This window comes from Narcine bancroftii, chromosome 12, assembly GCF_036971445.1.
Source record: "Narcine bancroftii isolate sNarBan1 chromosome 12, sNarBan1.hap1, whole genome shotgun sequence".
NCBI classification, from domain to species: domain Eukaryota; kingdom Metazoa; phylum Chordata; class Chondrichthyes; order Torpediniformes; family Narcinidae; genus Narcine; species Narcine bancroftii.
In genome coordinates this window covers 27,242,741-27,262,969 of record NC_091480.1, presented here as the reverse complement: position 1 = coordinate 27,262,969, position 20,229 = coordinate 27,242,741, and the positions used below count along the sequence as shown (strand labels likewise).

General features: G+C 39.0%; 1 protein-coding gene and 1 long non-coding RNA gene across 3 annotated transcripts in view; one reads left to right on the top strand and one right to left on the bottom strand.

Moving 5' to 3' along the window:
• LOC138746518 (actin-related protein 2/3 complex subunit 1A-B) overlaps window positions 1-9,964 on the top strand; it is a 50,423-nt gene extending 40,459 nt beyond the window's left edge. For both annotated transcript variants that reach the window (XM_069904751.1, XM_069904752.1), the window contains 5 exons: window positions 889-1,101; window positions 4,936-5,011; window positions 5,642-5,835; window positions 7,005-7,095; window positions 9,558-9,964. In XM_069904751.1, coding sequence (XP_069760852.1) covers window positions 889-1,101; window positions 4,936-5,011; window positions 5,642-5,835; window positions 7,005-7,095; window positions 9,558-9,596 — 613 coding nt within the window. In that variant the 3' untranslated portion in view covers window positions 9,597-9,964. The remainder of the gene's footprint in view (window positions 1-888; window positions 1,102-4,935; window positions 5,012-5,641; window positions 5,836-7,004; window positions 7,096-9,557) is intronic.
• Window positions 3-20,156, bottom strand: LOC138746521 (uncharacterized). Its single transcript, XR_011347004.1, has 3 exons — window positions 20,005-20,156; window positions 11,626-11,744; window positions 3-1,148 (listed from the first exon to the last, which is right to left on the bottom strand). It is a non-coding gene; the product is annotated as an uncharacterized lncRNA (long non-coding RNA).
• Between the last annotated feature and the right edge of the window lie 73 nt (window positions 20,157-20,229).

Below are 20,229 nucleotides of genomic sequence, written 5' to 3'. Positions count from 1 at the left end.
CAATCATACATGAAAAATACAATATCCAAATTATTTTGATGATAATCAGTTTATTGTTGTATACATTGTATCATGGACATATGCACCATTCTTGCTTGCTGCAGTTGAAGGGGTACTTTATATATTAAAAAAAAGCTTAAAAAGAACAACTACCATTGCATAGACAATTAATCCAAAAAATAGATAATATTCACGATTATCCTCGTGCAGAAGAAGTGACTTAGCAAAAGTGCAGACAATCCTTTTGAGGTGTCTGAACAGCCCAAGGAGAGGTCAAGAAACTGTGCTTGAACCGAGGGGTGCTGGTCACCCCTCATACTCCATTGCCCTAAAGAGAAAAGCCCAAGCTCAGTCAACCATGCTTCCTAAGATGTTCTCCAATCCAGACAACACTCTAATAAATCTCCTCTACACCCTCTATACCTATAATAAGGCTACCAGAACAAAGCACAATTAACTTTAACTCAAATTAACAGAAATTGATTTTCCATGGTAATCTCAATAAAGGGACCCAACTCAAGATGTTGACTGCATACTGTTTCCTCTGTAGAAACTGCCTGATTTGCCAAACCCTCCAGATTCTTCCTTTGCTGAGTAAAATCAAATATGCTGTTGGTATTAGAATCTGGTGTTGAGCCTTGATCTTGTATTTTGGAGGAGGCTGGAAGCCCATGTTGGTCTACTCTCATTCCAATTTCCTATTTTATGCTCGAGGAAATGAAAATTAAATGCTTAAACACTTGACCTGAGTAGCTATGATAAATGTTAAAATGTTTGCAGAATTATTTCTCATTTGTACTTTTTGAGCCTTTTCACTAATATTTTAACCAGCATATTTTTATCTTTGCTTCAGCGTATGCTTCTGACAATATAATTTGTTTCCTTTAGAGTTTTCTCTGCTTACATTAAAGAAGTAGACACAAAGCCTTCAGCCACATCGTGGGGTTCCAAAATGCCTTTCGGACAGGTGATGGCAGAGTTTGGTGGTGCTGGTAGTGGTGGTTGGGTCCACAGTGTTTCTTTTTCTGCCACAGGAAACCGCCTGGCATGGGTCAGTCACGACAGCACTGTATCTGTTGTTGATGCTGGTAAAAATATGTCGTAAGTATTGTTCTTTTATTTTTCAGGTGAATGACGGTTTCTGTTGGCTTTAAAATTTTTAATTAAAACATTTAAATGAATCTTAAAGATTCTAATTTTTCAAATATGGGTATATTTATGAATTATTTTCATTATTGCTTTATTACAGTATATTGATGTCTTGAAATATTTACTATTGTCATCTGTGCACTTTTTAAAAAGAAATCTGTGTCAAAACGATTGTATCATTTATATTTGATGATTTATGTTATTAGTGTCTCATCTGTTGAGCAAATAAGAAGAGAGATTGTGTACGAAGTGAATGAATTATTAAGTGTAAGATACTGCAATTCTTTTAAAATTGTTTTATCTGTAATGCATGTTCAGACCACATGATGTCAGTGTAATACCATGAAAGACTATATATCCCAAAATTTGAATTTACAGAAGTAAGAACATTATAAGGTCATATAAGAGTACAAGGAAAATCCAGGTAATTCAATTCTGCATTTCTTCCCAGACCACAATTGCTGCTTAAACATAAAATCTTCCTGTCACGATTTGGTTATTTTGCAAATGATCTTGAAATCTGTTCGCTCATTCTTGACTCTTTGACCAATGGGAGCAGTCATGAACCTGAAACATTACTTCTGTTTCTGTCCGCACAGATGCTGCTTGACCTGCTGAGTGTTGCGGCATTTCATATCCCGATGACAACTTTCTAACATTGCCATGTTTTGTTTTCTGGAATTTCTTATTTACTTTCGAGATGTTTCAGATCATTCAGTACTGCTATCAGATCTCTTAAATGGCTTGTCTCCAAAGAGAACAACCACAACTTTAACATCATTCCTGAATCTTTCTACCAAAACTTTTCCATAGACCTTGGCATCCTTTATAAAATGCTTCTTTAAACACACACTGTAGAGATGTATTTTGTAAATCAAAAGGATTGAGTAAAATTCCTTTTGGATGATGTATGTTCCCAAGGATGGAAAGTGGAATTCTATTTATTGTAGTGCTAATATATACCAATACATACCAAGAAATCAATAACATGGTCAAAGAATTATTGTACCCCTACTGTGGCCAACTGAAGTTTAATAGATGTTCAACATGATATCCTTGCTTTTGTACTGTTTCTGTATATAACATCAATAACATGCTATTTTGTGGCCTTCTTAACCTCTCATGCCATTTTCAAAGATTTGAGCCACTGTGGTCCCAGATCTTTAACCCTTTACAATTATGATTTTTAGATTATATTTTCTTTCGAAGTTCTTCCCTTCAAAATATATAATTTTCCACTTCATGCCTTTAAATTTAATCAGCTGTGTTTGCCAATTCTACCAGTTTTATTATGATTCATTTAAAGCTATAATTCTCCTGCAGAACACAACTACATCCTTCTGTGATTAGAACCAGCTGTTTACAACCACTGTGCTTTGTTGCCCAACTTAATCAGTTTTGTGTCCAAGCTTCCATTACCTCTGATTCCACAGGCTCCAGTTTTGGTGACAAACATATGATGTGTCACTTTTATCAATGCCCTTTTGGAAATCCACATGCATTCAACATTGAAACTTTTTGCCATCCCATTAAAGGAACAATTTGTTGGTTAACCAAAATGTGCAGTTAACAGATTGATGCTGCCTTTTTTCCTTTTAATCCATCCTGAACCAAATGACGATTGATTCTAGCCCAGATTTTCATTTTTTAGCATCTTCTTTACCTCTGCGGTTTGACTGTCTCCTGTTTACTGATTTTTGGCTCCATCCAGTATTTTAGCTACCTTGTCTCCTAATGTCATTTTGGTAATGTTTTCTTCCTGACTTCTTCTTCCTAAAATCTTCTTCCAAAACCACTAACTTCATTCATAGATCTTCATGTTAATTCCTAATCATCTCCATTCTTATTGTTCACTGCCTGTTTACCATTCATAAGCCTATTGAGGGGTTTTGAATCTCTTTGTTATCTACTTATACATTTTCATTCTCTTTGCTCCCCTTTTTCACTTTCCTTCCGTCTTTTGACATGATGAAACCTGTCCACCATCCCCTTCTTTCAGCTTTATTTTGCTTTCCATTCCTCTCGTTATTTGTATCCATGTCTTTTGCTCCAGATTTTCACCGGGATATTGCCACTTGTCATTCAATCATGTTTTTTTTTCGTTTTCAGTTTTCAAGCCTCTGTTATTCTGCTTTCTTTTTTGCATTTTTTTTTACATTGGATTGGTCTCTTTCCTTTTATATAGCTAGTATAAAGCTTATAATATTTTGATCATTATTCCTCCATATTTGTTTCGTTCCCTAAAATAATGTTCAGTGGCACATCCTGTCTCATTGCATCGCGTCAAAAACATGATAAAGGATATTCTTCTGAATGTATTTCTGAAACATCTACCCCTGTTAATGTGATTGGTTTATTATAGGGATTGTTGGACATACTTTCACTCATCTATCTATAAGTTCATTGCAAACAACCATGTGTGAAAGTTTACTGAGGAATACTTTAGAAAGGTTTGCTACTAGTTATAAAATTGGCTTAATTTCAGGAGCTGTAAAGCTACCTTGAAGTTTCTTTTTGCCCCTAATACAGGTACAGAATCTTTTATCCAAAACCCTTGGGACCAGACACTTTTCAAAATTAGGAATTTTTTGAATAATAGGTACTTTTAAGTGATTACACTGATTTCAAATTCATGCAGAACAAAGACACACTCCAACTAGAAGGGTCTCTGGATGGGGTGGGGGGGTTGCAGCGGCACTGGATGGGGGGTGGGGGGCAGAGTGGTGTTTGGCCACGCTGGATGTTGTTGAACCCACTCAATCAGCACACAGTCAAGATCTTTGTTTTTTTGCCCTATGCAATGTTTTTCTATATTTCATTGGGTTCTGATCATCACTGACATTGTAAGACTCCAACAACTTATCTTTCTGCTTCTTTAAGTCCTATATAGTGGTAGTTCCCACACCATATTCTTCAGTAAGATGCAGCACAGATACACCATGATCAAGCTTCTGCAATAACTCTACTTTCTGCGCTCTTAATAATGACAGGCACTTCCTTTTTTTTGCCTCTCTGTTACCCATAGGGGACTCTGCAGCTTTTTTTGACATTTTCTCAATATTCCAAGCCCGTGAACAGCAGAGGCACATCTGACTGGCAGGAGCACTGAGACGTGACGGGGGAGGGCTGTGTGGAGTCATGTTTGGTGCCAAACGTGAGCTTTGGTATCCAGACGACATCCATGGAGAAAATGTTCGGTTTTCAGAATTTTGGATAAAAGATTATGTTCCCGTATTTGCCTGCCACTGAGCCATTCTGAAATTTTCCCTATAATCAATATCACTTCTAGTTTCTGATCAGGGAGTTGGACTCCATTCCAAGGTCTCTATAGTACAATGATGTTGATAAGTGTTTCCAAATCAATTATTTGATAAAATTATAACTTTCTATGCAAGCAAGAAGTACTTTAAATAATGGTTCTTTGAAGCTTTCTTGAATCGGTCAAAATGGAATATGATTGGAAGTTGTCTTCAAGCCTTCAGGTAGTCTGATTCCATACAACTTGAATTGGAAGAAATCAAAACTTGAGAGGGTGAAGAGTTTTTTTTTAGACTATCTGCCCTTGAAAGTACAATAATGTATCTGAGAAATAACCACTTGCGGGAAGCGGTTTGGGTCTCTGAAATTGTCTTTAAAACCTCTTGACCAGAAATTGAAGCTTCTTATGGCCACATTTCCATCTTAAGGAGTTCTACTTTTACATAGAGAAATAGGTGACAAAATAGTATTGGTTAAGGATGTTTAAAAGATAAGTGGTTAGAATTTAAGTGTAATCTTTCTTTCTAGGGTTTCTCAAATGAAGACTGAATTTCTCCCCCTGTTGAGTGTGATTTTTGTCTCTGAATCTAGCGTAGTGACAGCAGTGAGTACAACTTGATTTCATGTTACTCAAGGCTATTAGATCAACTCAAACCTGTTTTAGATGGTCCATATTTGTGGTTTAGAATCAAACATAGAATTTGTTACAATGTAGCATAATGTCACTTGATCTCATTCTTACTTGAATCTGATATCAATATATCTGGACAAATAAAGCCCATGAATCTAGGGCTCATTGTCTTGTCAGCTTGGGGAACGGTAGGAGAGGTAAAGTTGGTCTTGTGCCGTGTGCGGTGATTTCCGAGAGGAAGTGCTAATATCAACTGGGACGGACTTGGCTATGACATATGAAGCTATGAGTCTGAAGACAGTCGGTATATAAGCTTCTATCTTGAGGACTGAAAGCACCATTCTCCCATATCCCAGTAGGAGTAAAAGCCTTCAGGGCTTGGAATGGTGAAGTTGTGTGAGGAGAAGAATGGCAAAATAATTGCATTAATATTTTGGGGTATTAGGTTGGTCTATTGTATTTTCCAAAATAAATTATTATTCTGATTATTGATAAATGGACAATCTGGTTTTAGATTCTAAAATTTTGTCAGTGTTTTATTAGTTATCCTTAAATAGGTATTAAATTATATAGTCCACTATACAGTTTTCTCTACATCTTCAGGGCCATGACTGCTGTCCAATGCTTTTCATATATGATGATCGTGGTTCTTTAACCTACATCTCCAAGCTAGACATTCCAAAGCAGAGCATTCAGCGTAACATCTCTGCCATGCAGCGTTTCCACAATCTGGATAGAAGGGCCACCACGGAGGATCGAAATACCACACTGGAGACTCTCCACCAGAACAGCATCACGTAAGTGGGCAACCTTCAAGAGCCATGTCATCCATTTGCTTCAGTGAGGAATCCCTTCAATCTGTTCAATCAATTGTTAAGTGGGCAACCTTCAAGAGCCATGTCATCCATTTGCTTCAGTGAGGAATCCCTTCAATCATTTGGTAAGTGGGCAACCTTCAAGAGCCATGTCATCCATTTGCTTCAATGAGGAATCCCTTCAATCATTTGGTAAGTGGGCAACCTTCAAGAGCCATGTCATCCATTTGCTTCAGTGAGGAATCCCTTCAATCATTTGGTAAGTGGGCAACCTTCAAGAGCCATGTCATCCATTTGCTTCAGTGAGGAATCCCTTCAATCATTTGGTAAGTGGGCAACCTTCAAGAGCCATGTCATCCATTTGCTTCAATGAGGAATCCCTTCAATCAATTGGTAAGTGGGCAACCTTCAAGAGCTATGTCATCCATTTGCTTCAGTGAGGAATCCCTTCAATCAATCGGTTGGAAGTTTTAGTCATTCCAAGTTGCCGTACAGTCTCCCATAATGCATAATTGGTTCTGATCGTAAATTTGGATCAGAACATTGACAGAATCATTGCTCGTGGTGTTTGTTTAGTTCAGGACCCTGGGAATATATTTCAGAGTCTGATCGTCAATGCCACCTGGGATTCGATAGCAAATCACCAATAATGGACAAACATAATCATTAACTTAATTTGTTAAATACAGTAAAACCCCTGGTATCCGGCATCTATGGGGAATGCTATGTGCCAGTTAAGAGAATTTTCTAATTGCTTGAGATTATGTGTTGCATGAATTGTTGAACAAATCGCGGGGGCATCAATTTTAAACTTTTGTATTTTTTTACCTTTATTTTTCTTTTTTTTTTGCGGATTGCTTGAATTCTGGATAATGGGGATATTTACTGTATATAGAGATCTTTCTGGTAGGTCTGTGGACTTTTTTGACTTTAGCAGTAAATTCCCTATATAACTTAGAACAGCTAATTGATAAGTTGACGACAGGGTTATGTAAAAAAAAAAAAGATCTGTTGGAAGGTTTGCGTGGAGCATGAGCACACCTCGGTCCAATTTTTATTCTGCAAACTCCTTACTCCTCCACCCTTCCATGTTTGAAATTAAAAACAAGCTAGATTCTGCAAATAACTTTTTTTTTGCTGTCTCATTCCAGCCAAGTCTCTATATATGAAGGTGATAAGAGAGATTGTCAGAAGTTTTGCACTACCGGGATTGATGGCGCGATGACAATTTGGGATCTGAAGGTGAAGTAATATTTTGAGACCACGTTGACTGTTTTCAACAGTGCAACTAATGTTTATGTGTTTGGTAATTATTGATATTATTTTGTACACTGAATTAAAACTACAGCAGAACTGGTATTAAACAGTTAACCAGTCCAAATGTACTGGGGTTCAGTTTGTTCAGAATCTTAAGAAAATGTAAATACTTATTTTAAAGTATAGTTATTGATCATATTATTACTGAAATGTTTCCAAACAACCATTCAAATTTTTATTTTTGAATAGCTTTCAAAAATTGTAAATTGTGTATTAAAGGATAAGGGGAAACAAATGTATTCAAAGCTGTAGAGAGAAAAGTACAAAATATTTCTCTGGTTGAAGCAAAACCCATGCATTGATATTGCAATAGTATTTCAGCATGTCCTAAAACACGCAAGCTTTTTTTGAGTAGCCTCACAATTGTGTCACTGCAATATGAAAATCCATTTGCTTGCAGTATGATTAGCTAATTTTTTTTAAAGAAAATAGGAAATGGAAGCAGAATGCATCATTTGGCCTTTCTAGCAATTATCAAAATCATGGCCAATCTTTTGCCTTTCCACCATATTCCTGCACTAACCCCCTATCCCATTATTCCCTCAGTATTCTGAACTCTTGATCTCTGCTTTAAATGAACTCTGACCAAGCCTCCTGAATTCTAATCCCTTCAGAGTGAAGACATATCTCCTCATCACAGACCAAAATGGCTATTCCTTAATTTGAGATTGTGACCCATGGTTATACTCTTTAAGTTTTAAAAAAATGTAGACATACAGAATGGTAACAGGCCCTTTTGGTCCACGAGACCATGCTGCCTATAATTACACTCAATTGACCTACGCCCCGGTATATTTTTTTGAAGGGTGGAAAGAAACCAGATTTGCCAGGGAGAACGTACAAGCTCTTTACAGACATCACGGGGATTCAAGCCCCGGTCCTTAATGCTGGCACTGTAATTGCGTTGTGCTAATCAGTACATTAGGCATTCTGTCCTTGATTTGGGGAACCATCTCTGCACCCACCTTAAAGAGCCTGATAAGAATTTTGTGAGCTTCAATAAGATCACCTCTTGTACCTCTAATCTATTAAGCAGCAAAATGGATAACTTAATGTTTTCCACACATCTGCCCTATTCTTGCCCACTCACTTAGATCATTTTATTGTTTTGAAGCCACATCTTACTCCATCCTTAAACCCACCTTTTTTTTGTCATAGGCAAGCTTAGAAATGTGACATTTCCCCCTCCCATCAACCTAGTTATTGATATGGGTAGTGAGTAACTGGGGCCTAAACACTGATTGCTGTGATACCCACATTGTCAAACTGTGAAAGATGGTCACAGCCTGTGATTGTTCCCAATCTCTATTTTTAGTTAATGACCAGTCAGTGTGTTACTCTACAACTCCATGTGCTCTGACCTTGTTGACCAATCTCCTCTGTGGGAACTTGCTGAAAGCCTCTTCAAAATCCAAATACACCAAATCCCTTGATTTCCCTTTATCTATTCTGCTAATCACATTCTCAGGAAAAAAACCCTGTAGATTCATCCAATCGAATCCATTCTGGCTCTTCTCAAATACAGTCGAGCTGGTTTTATTCCCCTGCCTTTTCCCCATAGACCTGGAAAATAATTTATTTGTTACTCAGGCAACTCCTTTTAAATACTATAAATATAAATGCCTCCATTGCTACTCTTGGTTATATTTCCTTGACCCTAATCGTTTTTTTTTTAAATTCCAGCATTAAATTTCTTGTGCCACTGTCCTCTGACATTCCTCACCATTCATTACATTTTGAAATTTTCTGGCATCTGCAGATTTTGAATTTTTGTCCTATCCCTTTAATATATATCAAAAAAAAAGCATCAATCCTGGACTAGCCCTGGGAGGCTACTTTTTATTTTCTTCATGACCAGAAAATTAACCATTGTTTTCTTTATTATTACTTTGCTAATTTTCTGTTGCAGTAACTTTTACCTACATCTTGAATTGTTTTATGTTGCAGTTTAATAAAGACCTGTGAAACTCCATATACACAATATAAATCCCATTTTTCTCAATTACCTTTACAACTTCATCAAAAACTGAATGTTAATTGGAAATAATTTGCTTTATAATGTTTAAGTGACTACAACTTCTGTCTAATATTATCTACTGTTCTATGATAACCCAGCAGCACCCCACCTAAAAATTGGATTCTCTTAATTGTGGAAAACCTTGTGAAAAGTTTATATTAAACCTTATTCCAAAGTTCGCATACATTTTTCCAGAACTTTATGGAGGCCAAGATTGCAGATGTTAATGGAATTAAAATGTATAAATCTTTTTCTTCAAAGATTATGTATGATCTGCTGAGTATTTTCAATAACTTCAGCATTTATTTAACTAGAACTTCAATTTTATGCATAGCCACAAAGCACTTAAGCGTTCTTAATTTGCTTTCAGAGTCTGGAATCCTCAATCCAAGGCATGCGTATCATGTGAACAAGAAATCTGAAATCTAGGCTGATGAAACTCCATGAGAAAAGAAGAGCCCATTTTCCTACCCCACTCCCTCCACCTACTCTGCAGCTGGCTAGAAGCTGGTGAGCAAATCTTCAAAACAAACACGAGGAAAGGCACTGAAAAATTCTGAAATCAACGCTCCACCACTTCATTCTGGGAATTTTGTTTTGATTTTAAAGGAATTTAATTGAAGTGGTTTTTTTTCTTTTTTTCTTAGCTGAAGCTCCCTTCAAAACGGTTTCTGCAGCACTCTGAGGGGAATGCCCTAAAGAGGGTAGTAATGTACACTAATTTAAAGGGACTTTTATGTAGTGAGTCTGCTAGAAAATAAACACTACAAAACTTCACTCTTATTGTGCTTCTTTATTGCTCATTTAGATTTCCATCGCAGATAAAGAATCTAAGTGTGCCCATTCTGTTCAGCAAAGTCCATTGTGCTAAAACCAACAGTTAACCATTCTTGGATTTCAGCTGCTCATAAGTAATAAGTGAGAACCAAATTGATCTGAGACGGATTCACAAATCCTGTATCTAAAATGCACATCTGCAGTAATTGATAATCTTTCCGTTCGAATGATTAATGCATCCTGGAGGAGTAGCCCGTGGCTGGGAATTGAATATCTAAAATGCTTCAGATAGCCACAAGCTAATGCTCTAGAACACAGCAGACCGGTTTTCAGTGTGTGATATTGCTAAACTGCTTGTTAATGAGGCACTTAATTTTCAGGAATGATTTTTGAAAGCTTTCTTGGCCCTCAGGCTCCTTTAAACCTGTGCCCAGACTTTCTCAAAATTGAAGAAATGTAGATGGAGCAAGCATGCATGTTTCATATTAAATGGAAAATGTAAAATTTTCAATGGTTGGTTTGGAAGAATTGGGGATGGATTTCCACTCGGACACATGGAACAGAGTAAAGCCGTTTGAAGAATTCGGCATCAGTGAAAATGGTGCATTCGCAAAGATTTTGTATCAGATCTGAATGGGTGCTTTGCTGCACTTGAAAGCACAATGTGCCTTTTATTGAACAATTTATTGAATTGTATTCAACTTTTATAAAGATGTGAGTTTACAATTTCGATATTTTTGTCCTACACTGCATACACATGATAGTATTTTAATCTTTTTTATGATAACACTGGACAATGAAGATTTTGCTTCCTGAACACGTTTGGGTGCATCTTATGGATTTTGGGCTGCTGTTCACAAAAATCACCATAAAACTTTCCTATCACGTACCATTTTTTAAAAATATAACCTATTTTTATGACTTCCCGTCATTATCTTAAATCTGCTAAGCATAAAAATTCATGAAGTGAAGCATGTCATTGAAACTGCATTTGCACTTGGATTTCTTCCTGGTTGATCTTGGTGAAGTCAGTGGCGAACATGTTGAAAGGTTTCACCAGGACATTACAACCATGGAAAAGTGATATCAGAGCAACTGGAATCCATCAATGCTGGCTGACACTTGCACGAGAGGCATCAGATGCCAAGTACAGGCAAAAATCTGTGGCAAAACATTTTTGGGTCACTTGATCTAAAGCAATGTGTCAGCGTCATTATGCGATCAAATTCCATAAAAGTGAATTCAATGTTTTTGCAACTTCCTGAATGATGCAGCAAATCTGGAATTATCTTATTGATTTTCTGGAAGTTGTCTATCATAATTCCCAATTTCTTTTCAGGAAGCAAATTTTTTTGGGGGAAAAAAAATTGTTGTCCAATGTAAGTAATGATGTCTTTCCTCTGCAAATGGAAGGGTGTGTAACCAGGATTGACATCTGAAACTGGGTTAACAATGTCTCTTGATAGCAACCTCTGAACTGATGTATAAATATTTTATCTTGCTGGGGAACTTTACATCCTGCAAGGGCTTTTTTCCTTCAGTGGTGGCCTCCTGAGATTAGTGGCTGATAAGACATGTTAACATATAAAAAAAACTTGAAACATTCCACACAATTGTGACTCATGGTTAAAATAATCATATCTTATTTTGGAGCGACTCACTTGGTAGGATATTTAGTAATCCTCTTGGAGATTCCCTGAAGAACAGGGGCATCACTAGGGTTGGTGTCATCCAGTGCGGAAATTCATGGTGTCACCTCCACTCCTCCATGGATCTCATCCTGTACCAGATCATACAAAATCCTTAATTTTTTTTTTGTACTAATGTTACTTGTAAATTATATCACTGAATGTAATGGCAATAGCAGTGAGATAAACAACTAGCAAAATTAAAATTACACCTTGAAATCACAAAATCATACAGCCTAAATGTAGTTACCTTTACACAGTTTCATGCAGTTAAAGTGAAAATTCAGTAAGAAAACAATAGAATTAGAACTACATCAAAATTATGTTGATTTTAACATTAAATTTTATTGTTACATGAGATACATTAATGGATTAGGTTTGCATAATCAATAATGGCCCAAATAAAATAGAACTTGTAGACAAATGCATATGGAAATAAATTCATAAATGAAATAATACCATAAAGATAAACAAATATTAATAACCACAATATTGTTCTAAAACACCAGAACATTTGCCTAAAGCAGAGACTATAAAAACAGCAGTAACGAAAAAAAGAGCATGCGCTTGTAGCTCGTGCAAACTAAACCATGTGATACAAAGCATCATTGAAATTGGGTAATGACGGCTCTGACCAGAGTGCATTAAAGGGTTCAAAAAGTAAATTAGCATCGAGTTTTAGCCTTGTAGGTATATTGATACATGTAAGCTGGGTTTATGAAAAATGTTTTGGTTTGTTATAACTAACTACAGGGATATTTTTATATTTAAAAAAAATAAAGCTCTGCTGAAGCACTCAAAATAATTTTTTATAGACTGTCATTTTGATGTACACCGGTGCGATCCACACCTCCCGAGTGATTCCAGTGCTGAAGAATTAGTGTCGAAATTTGTCCAAAATCTCCAATCTTTCCTAGAGCAAATTATGAAGGTCTTAAATAATCAGGACTTGTAAACACTCGTTATTCTCCATGATCATACTGTATGTATCAGTTCTCGCTGTTCAGTTTCATCAACTGCATATTTGTCTATTTTGCCAATCTATATCCTGTGAGCCCACCTCACTGACAAAAGGCAAAGGAGGAAAAACCCAACACCCAACCCCAACCAACCAATTTTCCGCTGCAACCGTGTCTGCCTGTCCCGCATCGGACTTGTCAGCCACAAACGAGCCTGCAGCTGACGTGGACATTTACCCCCTCCATAAATCTTCGTCCGCGAAGCCAAGCCAAAGATCCTGTGGCAATCTTTACTCTATCATTGCACTCGCAAGTTTTGTCTTCTGTAAGCTTCAAATTTTTAACTATCCAATTTGTTGATATTTATCAAAACAAAACAATGATCTCACAGCTATCCTCATGGAAGGCCATGTCAATGAGGGGAAAAAAAACCTTACAACTTTTTATTGTCTTTAAGACAATATCTTGTTCATGTCAGGAGTGATGTATTTTACAGAGGCCTTTGGCTAACTTTTTTTGGTCTGGCCCTTGGGAAATAAAAGCTGAATACTGACATGGATAGGCCCCAAAATATTACCTTCATCAATCTGCTATCGGTTTACTGTTAAATTAATTTAGCAAATGGATATTGTCTCCTTTAATACAAATGTCTCCAACTGCTTTTTAATTCATCCTGATTATTTTTATCTAAATTTTCGCATTGTTAAACTGAGCAACTTGTGGTTACTGGATGTGTCCTTGCGTGGCTTTTTGAACAAAGTGATATATTTACTGAATAGGAACAGGAGGAGACCATCTGGCCCATTGAACCTGCTCCACCATCCAATAAAGGCAAGGTTGATCTGCCTGGAAGTAGCTCCACTTACCTACCTGTTCCCCCAAAATCCTTAACTTATTAATATAGATTTTCTACTTGGGCAAGAAAAGATAAAATTGTATAATGATATTCATGCTCATTTGAGAATGTCACAAATAGATAAAAGATTTGTTTTATTTGGTGACGTATTTGTTGGACTGGTTTTAACTCTCAATATTAGTTTTGAGCTTCCCAAACAATTATAGAGGGTAGAATAACAGTCTATTGGAGCATGGTACTTAAAGCCACAATTTTAATGGAGTGATTTTATTTTAAAACGATCTGCTGGAGAACTCAATGTGTTGAACAGCATCAGAGGGAGAAGAAGAATGGTCAATGTTTCAAGTCAGAATCCTTCATCAAGACAACTTTTTAGATTTCTCTTACTGCAAAGAGAAATCACTGGCTTCAATGTCATTCTAGGGCTGTAAGCGTGTATGGGTATCATCTTTCCTGCCAACAGAAGAAAAATGCTTGAAGTTGACAAGAACCAACATCTTGTCCATATAAATGAGCAAACAATTGGTCCTGTTCCATTCACTCCCGCAAGTGGAGGAGTTACCTTTTCAAAGGGAGTACAGTGACACATGCCATTGCTTCCCAATGTACTTGATAATCCAAACCCCTCAGTCTCATACCGTGTCACTTCCCATTCCAAATGAGTCGCATATCTGTCAATCCATAAGCCTCTTCGTCTTCTCATCTGAGCATTAATGCTAGCATTAAACTTGTCTTTGGTACAGCACAGGAACAGGCCCTTTGGCCCACAATATCTGGACCCAACACAATGCCAAATTGAATTCCTGCAGCTCCCATACGAAGTATCTCTATTCACTCCACAATCAGGGCTATCTAGAAATCTTTTAAATGCAGCTATTGTATCTGCTGTCACCACTAGCTGTGGATGCCTGTTTCAAGCATCTACAACATTTTTAAAAGAAACTTGTGCATCTCTAAATTTCTTCCCCGCCCACCATCCTCTCCCTCACCTTAAACTAGTGTTTAAATTTTGCTTCCTGGAAAAAAGATTCTATTGTCCACATCTGTGCCTTTGAAAATTTTATAAACTTTTATCAGGTCACTCCTTAGCCATTGACACTCTAGAGAAAAGAATGCAGGTATGTCTAACCTCTCCTTGTTCCTTTTAATCCTGGTATCTTACTGGTGCCCTTTTCAAGGCCTTCCTGCTGTGAGCAACCAGAATTCCACACCATGCTCCACGTACGCCTAACCAAAGCTGCAGCATGACTTCCCTCTTCTTGTACTCAGTGCCCTGATTGAAAGATTCCCACCAGCATGGACAGAGAACTAGCTTTCTCTGCCTGCTTCTGATTAATGGTTTCATTTATAGTGGGAGTGTTCTTCACTTCTGTTTCTATATTTTTTCCCCCCAACTTCTTGTTAACGGAAGCAGCTTCCCTGAAGGAGGCTGCCATTTCACCACCTCTGGCTGGTGTCCTGATCCTCAGACGCCACATCCGCAAACTACAAAGTCACGTCTTTCCCTCATGGTGGTCGCCATCAGATGTTGTGCACTAATTTGTTTGTTTTTTCTTTGCAGAAGAATATGTAAGAACTCCGGGCAGGGTTGGGGAGAGCAAGAGAGAGAGAGAGAGAATTGGTGTGGGCCTCGAACTTTTGCTGAGCCTGATAAATTACAAGGTAATCAGAATGCAAGGTGATTAGAAACAAGGAAATGGGGGTTTCTCACAGTCTGCTTAGTGCCAAATGCTTTCTCATCCAGACAATTAACACACAGCATTCACTTGAAAGAGAGATCAAAAGTAACCATTTCAATAGTCATAACATCAAGTATTCATGTAATTCTAAGTAAAACACCAAAGTCTGCAGATGCTGTGATTGTAGTAAAAACAAACCAAAATGCTGGAGGATCTCTGCTGTTCCTGTCGACGTTTTGGGAATATCTTTGAAGAAGGGCTCAGGCCTTTGTCTCGTCTGGATGCTGACTTCCTCCAGCATTTTGGTGTGTTTTTATTGTAATTCTAAGAGCTGTGGATTACTTTCAGCAAGGATTAGTTAACCCTCATGGCATCACATGTTTGAAGTACTCATACGCAAGATAACTTATATTGGGAACTTCACAGGAACAGCCTGTGAAGGGTTGGCCCTCTTTCATGCCAAACTAAGCCTTAGCCTGTAGTTAAATAAAATGTAGTCATGTATTACCCCAACAATTGAGCTGCACATAAAAAGCAGAGAAATAGAGTCTGTGAGATGAAGAACTTCATTCTGAATTGCATTTAAGCCAGATAGTTTATAGGTTGAAATTTGAAGCAATTATTGCCTCATTACTTCTGCTGAATTGATGACTTCCCCAAACCAATTTCCCAGATGTGTACACAACTGCGTGCTTTAAGACAACCAAACTGTGGATATTTCAGAATTGTCAAAAGTTTTTAACGGCTGTTCCCAAAAGGTGCAAAACATCAGAGAATCCAAGTGCTTCAGTAGTGACTCTGCATTGACTTTTTGCTTTTAGATAAAAATCCAGGTCTAGACCTGGTCATAAACAGATTTCATCAACTGATTCAAAAGACTCTTGTCTAAAGTTCTGTTGCAACTCAGTTCCATTCCTGTGTACATAGAGGAAAAAATATTTTAATTCTCTAAAAATTTAAATGTGATATTTGCAAGAATTTTTGTACCCTTGTATGTATTTTGTTTATCATATAATGTGGAATGTTCTTGTTTTTAAGCAGGGCTTTATTAATATTTATAAACTCAATTGATAATTATTGTTTAATATGTATTTGGAAGGAACAAAACCAGACAAAGGAGAGGAATGTAACGTTATACGAATTGATATATTTGATCATTAATGGGTTTTTTCATTCCCCACTAAGCAACTTGTATATGGAAAATACTTTGCAGGTATTGGTTGTGCAACCTGAACCACAAGACCAATCTGGCATTGTGTTGAGGAGTGAAGTGTGACCAAGCATAACATGAAATATGTGCCAGTGTTTTGGCAGAGGAATTTAAACCACAGGGTGTAGGCTGGTTTCAACGCTCAGTAGAACCTCTGTCCTGAGCCATCATCAATGCCTCAACAGTTAGTTATTATGATAGCCATCAATCTAAATTCCTAAACACTTTGCTGACATTATCCTTTTTCCTGTGCTGGCAGGACAAATGGGACTTTTGTTTATTTCTTATCTGTACTCCCTTTAATTAGGAAGAGACACTAAGAAAATGTTGACTGAGTGAAATAAAGTTTAAAAAGAACACAAATTCATGTTATCCTGACTGTACTTGTGTGAATGAAAGTCAGGGAAGAAACATTTTCATATTTGCATTACCTCTTTCATACAAAAACCCTGGTGCCTTTGAACTTTAAACAGTGCAGGTGAGAAATCCTAGCTGAAATCTAGAGGATCAGCACCTTGCATCTTTCACAAGAACTTGAAGAATTTTGGTGTTTCACTCAGCTGCTCTGCCAGTAAAGTGACCGACCGAACCAGTGGTCATGAAACCTTCCAACTAATTTGCATCTTGTCTGCAATGTGTTCCCCACTTTCACTATTGATTTTGCTTCTGGCTCTACTCTATGAAGATGGTGGCACTGCCAGAGCCGCTGTAACGGTAGCACTGCTACCGGTGCAGACCAACGGGGAGTGGAGATTCAGCGCTCCTGTCGACTGCCGTCCGCTCCACACTGGCTTGGAACGGCCCGCTGAGGGAGCCGGCCCGTTGAAATCCCATGACCACGGGTCTGTGCCCAAGATGGCAGTGCCTATTAATCCACAAGGGGTTGGAGACTCTGGGGAAGCAGAGGACTGGAGCAGGGCACCAGAGGATGGAAAGACTTCTGAGAAGCAGAAGAGACTGTGACCACAGAGATGGGCCAGTGAGGAGGCTCTGCAGCTGAGGAATCAGTGCAAGTGGCGGACTGCTGGCAACTCGAGGTGGGAACCCACAGAAGCTGCGGGCTGCTGGAGACTGCCGTCGGGAGACTCGTGCCAGGATGCGGACTCCTGGAGACTGGCTGGAGGAGTACCAGTTATCGGAACCAAGACGCAAGGAGCTGCTGAAGGGTCCCTGACTGTGTTGGAGGTTCAGATCTGGAGCCCGGGTCGCCAATGGTTTGGACTGAACTCTGGGTGGTTGCAGAAGCTGCGGAAGCACTGGAGGCAAATCTATAGAACTTGGTGACTCTGGAGGGATTCTTTTGCTTCTCTTTCTCTGACTGTAAGAAACATAAGAGGTGGTTGGGCAATTTCTGCTGGTGATAAATCTGTCTGCCTTGAGCAGGCAAAAAGGAACTTCAAGCAATATGACACTGTTTTATTCTTTTCTTTGGCTTGGCTTCGCGGACGAAGATTTATGGAGGGGGTAAAAAGTCCACGTCAGCTGCAGGCTCGTTTGTGGCTGACCAGTCCGATGCGGGACAGGCAGACACGATTGCAGCGGTTGCAAGGGAAAATTGGTTGGTTGGGGTTGGGTGTTGGGTTTTTCCTCCTTTGCCTTTTGTCAGTGAGGTGGGCTCTGTGGTCTTCTTCAAAGGAGGCTGCTGCCCGCCAAACTGTGAGGCGCCAAGATGCACGGTTTGAGGCGTTATCAGCCCACTGGCGGTGGTCAATGTGGCAGGCACCAAGAGATTTCTTTAGGCAGTCCTTGTACCTTTTCTTTGGTGCACCTCTGTCACGGTGGCCAGTGGAGAGCTCGCCATATAATACGATCTTGGGAAGGCGATGGTCCTCCATTCTGGAGACGTGACCCATCCAGCGCAGCTGGATCTTCAGCAGCGTGGACTCGATGCTGTCGACCTCTGCCATCTCGAGTACCTCGACGTTAGGGGTGTGAGCGCTCCAATGGATGTTGAGGATGGAGCGGAGACAACGCTGGTGGAAGCGTTCTAGGAGCCGTAGGTGGTGCCGGTAGAGGACCCATGATTCGGAGCCGAACAGGAGTGTGGGTATGACAACGGCTCTGTATACGCTTATCTTTGTGAGGTTTTTCAGTTGGTTGTTTTTCCAGACTCTTTTGTGTAGTCTTCCAAAGGCGCTATTTGCCTTGGCGAGTCTGTTGTCTATCTCATTGTCGATCCTTGCATCTGATGAAATGGTGCAGCCGAGATAGGTAAACTGGTTGACCGTTTTGAGTTTTGTGTGCCCGATGGAGATGTGGGGGGGCTGGTAGTCATGGTGGGGAGCTGGCTGATGGAGGACCTCAGTTTTCTTCAGGCTGACTTCCAGGCCAAACATTTTGGCAGTTTCCGCAAAGCAGGACGTCAAGCGCTGAAGAGCTGGCTCTGAATGGGCAACTAAAGCGGCATCATCTGCAAAGAGTAGTTCACGGACAAGTTACTATGACAATAAATTGAATCTTGAGATTTTGAATCCTGAGTCATTGTATTTCTCATTTGTATTCAACGCTGGCAACTCACTGATCAAACTAAGTCCTGTGGAAATGGTACAGTCTGATCAGATAGTAATAACTTTTGCAAATTCATTATAATTTAGCTTAAAGTTTCCAGTTGAGTACAGGCTTTATATTGCAACCATGAAGTATTTGGGTTGCATGTTGATATTGTAGGATCCAACGTATAGAAATGCGTACACGATCAAACAGGTCTGTGTTTCATATCGAAATACTTTTAAGCATTACATTTTGAACTTTGTTACCAAAAGCTATTTCCACCTTGGTACTCTCTCAAAAACCTTGCTTCTTCCATTCATTATTGCATGGTTTGAAGTCCCACTTGAATCCCAATCTTCATCCGAAATAAATTTAAAATAATCTAATATCTGTGCTGACTTTCGCTCATCCTCCTTTAAAAAGTCTTAATTCCATCTCTGAAATTGCAATAACTTTCAATGTTCATCCGGATGCCTACTGATGACTGACTTCCACAGCTGCCCCACTGCCCTGCACTCTTATATGCTGCCCATTAACAGTTATGTGCCCATCTTAAACTTGTGTGGATAGCTCCTTGATCCTGTAAACTCCTTACAGCTTCCGGTTTGTGCATCTCTTAATTCATTGTTCATGGCTATTAATTATGTGGAAGGAACTGTGAGCCATCTTTTGAAAGAGGGTGTATTCACTAAATGAGATAATGCAAAAGCATTTCTGATGTTATCATTCAGGTTGACTATAACATTCCTTTAATATTTCTTTGGCTTGGCTTCGCGGCCGAAGATTTATGGAGGGGTATGTCCAAGTCTGCTGCAGGCTCGTTGGTGACTGACAAGTCCGATGCAGGACAGGCAGGCACGGTTGCAGCGTTTGCAAGGGAAAATTGGTGGGTTGGGGTTGGGTGTTGAGTTTTTCCTCCTTTGTCTTTTGTCAGTGAGGTGGGCTCTGCGGTCTTCTTCAAAGAAGGTTGCTGCCCGCCGAACTGTGAGGCGCCAAGATGCACGGTTGGAGGCGAGATCAGCCCACTGGCGGTGGTCAATGTGGCATGCACCAATTTTTACTATTTACTGAGGTATTAATTCATATTGGGGAATAATCTTACAATTACAGCACCAGTGACCCAGGTTTAAATCCAACAATGTCTTTTATGGAGTTTACCTGTTGTCTGCGTGATTTCCTTCGGGTGCTCTAATTTGCTCTCACCCTCCAAAGCGTATGGGGTTTGTGGGTTAATTTGTGTGTTTGGAGTGGCCCAGGCTCATGGACTGAAAGAGCCTGTTGCTGTGCTGTGCATCACTAAAACAATGTAAAAGAGAGAAAAACATGAATATTTGTACATGAGGAAGAATGCCCTTGTCCTCTTCTAAAAGAGTAGTCTATGAT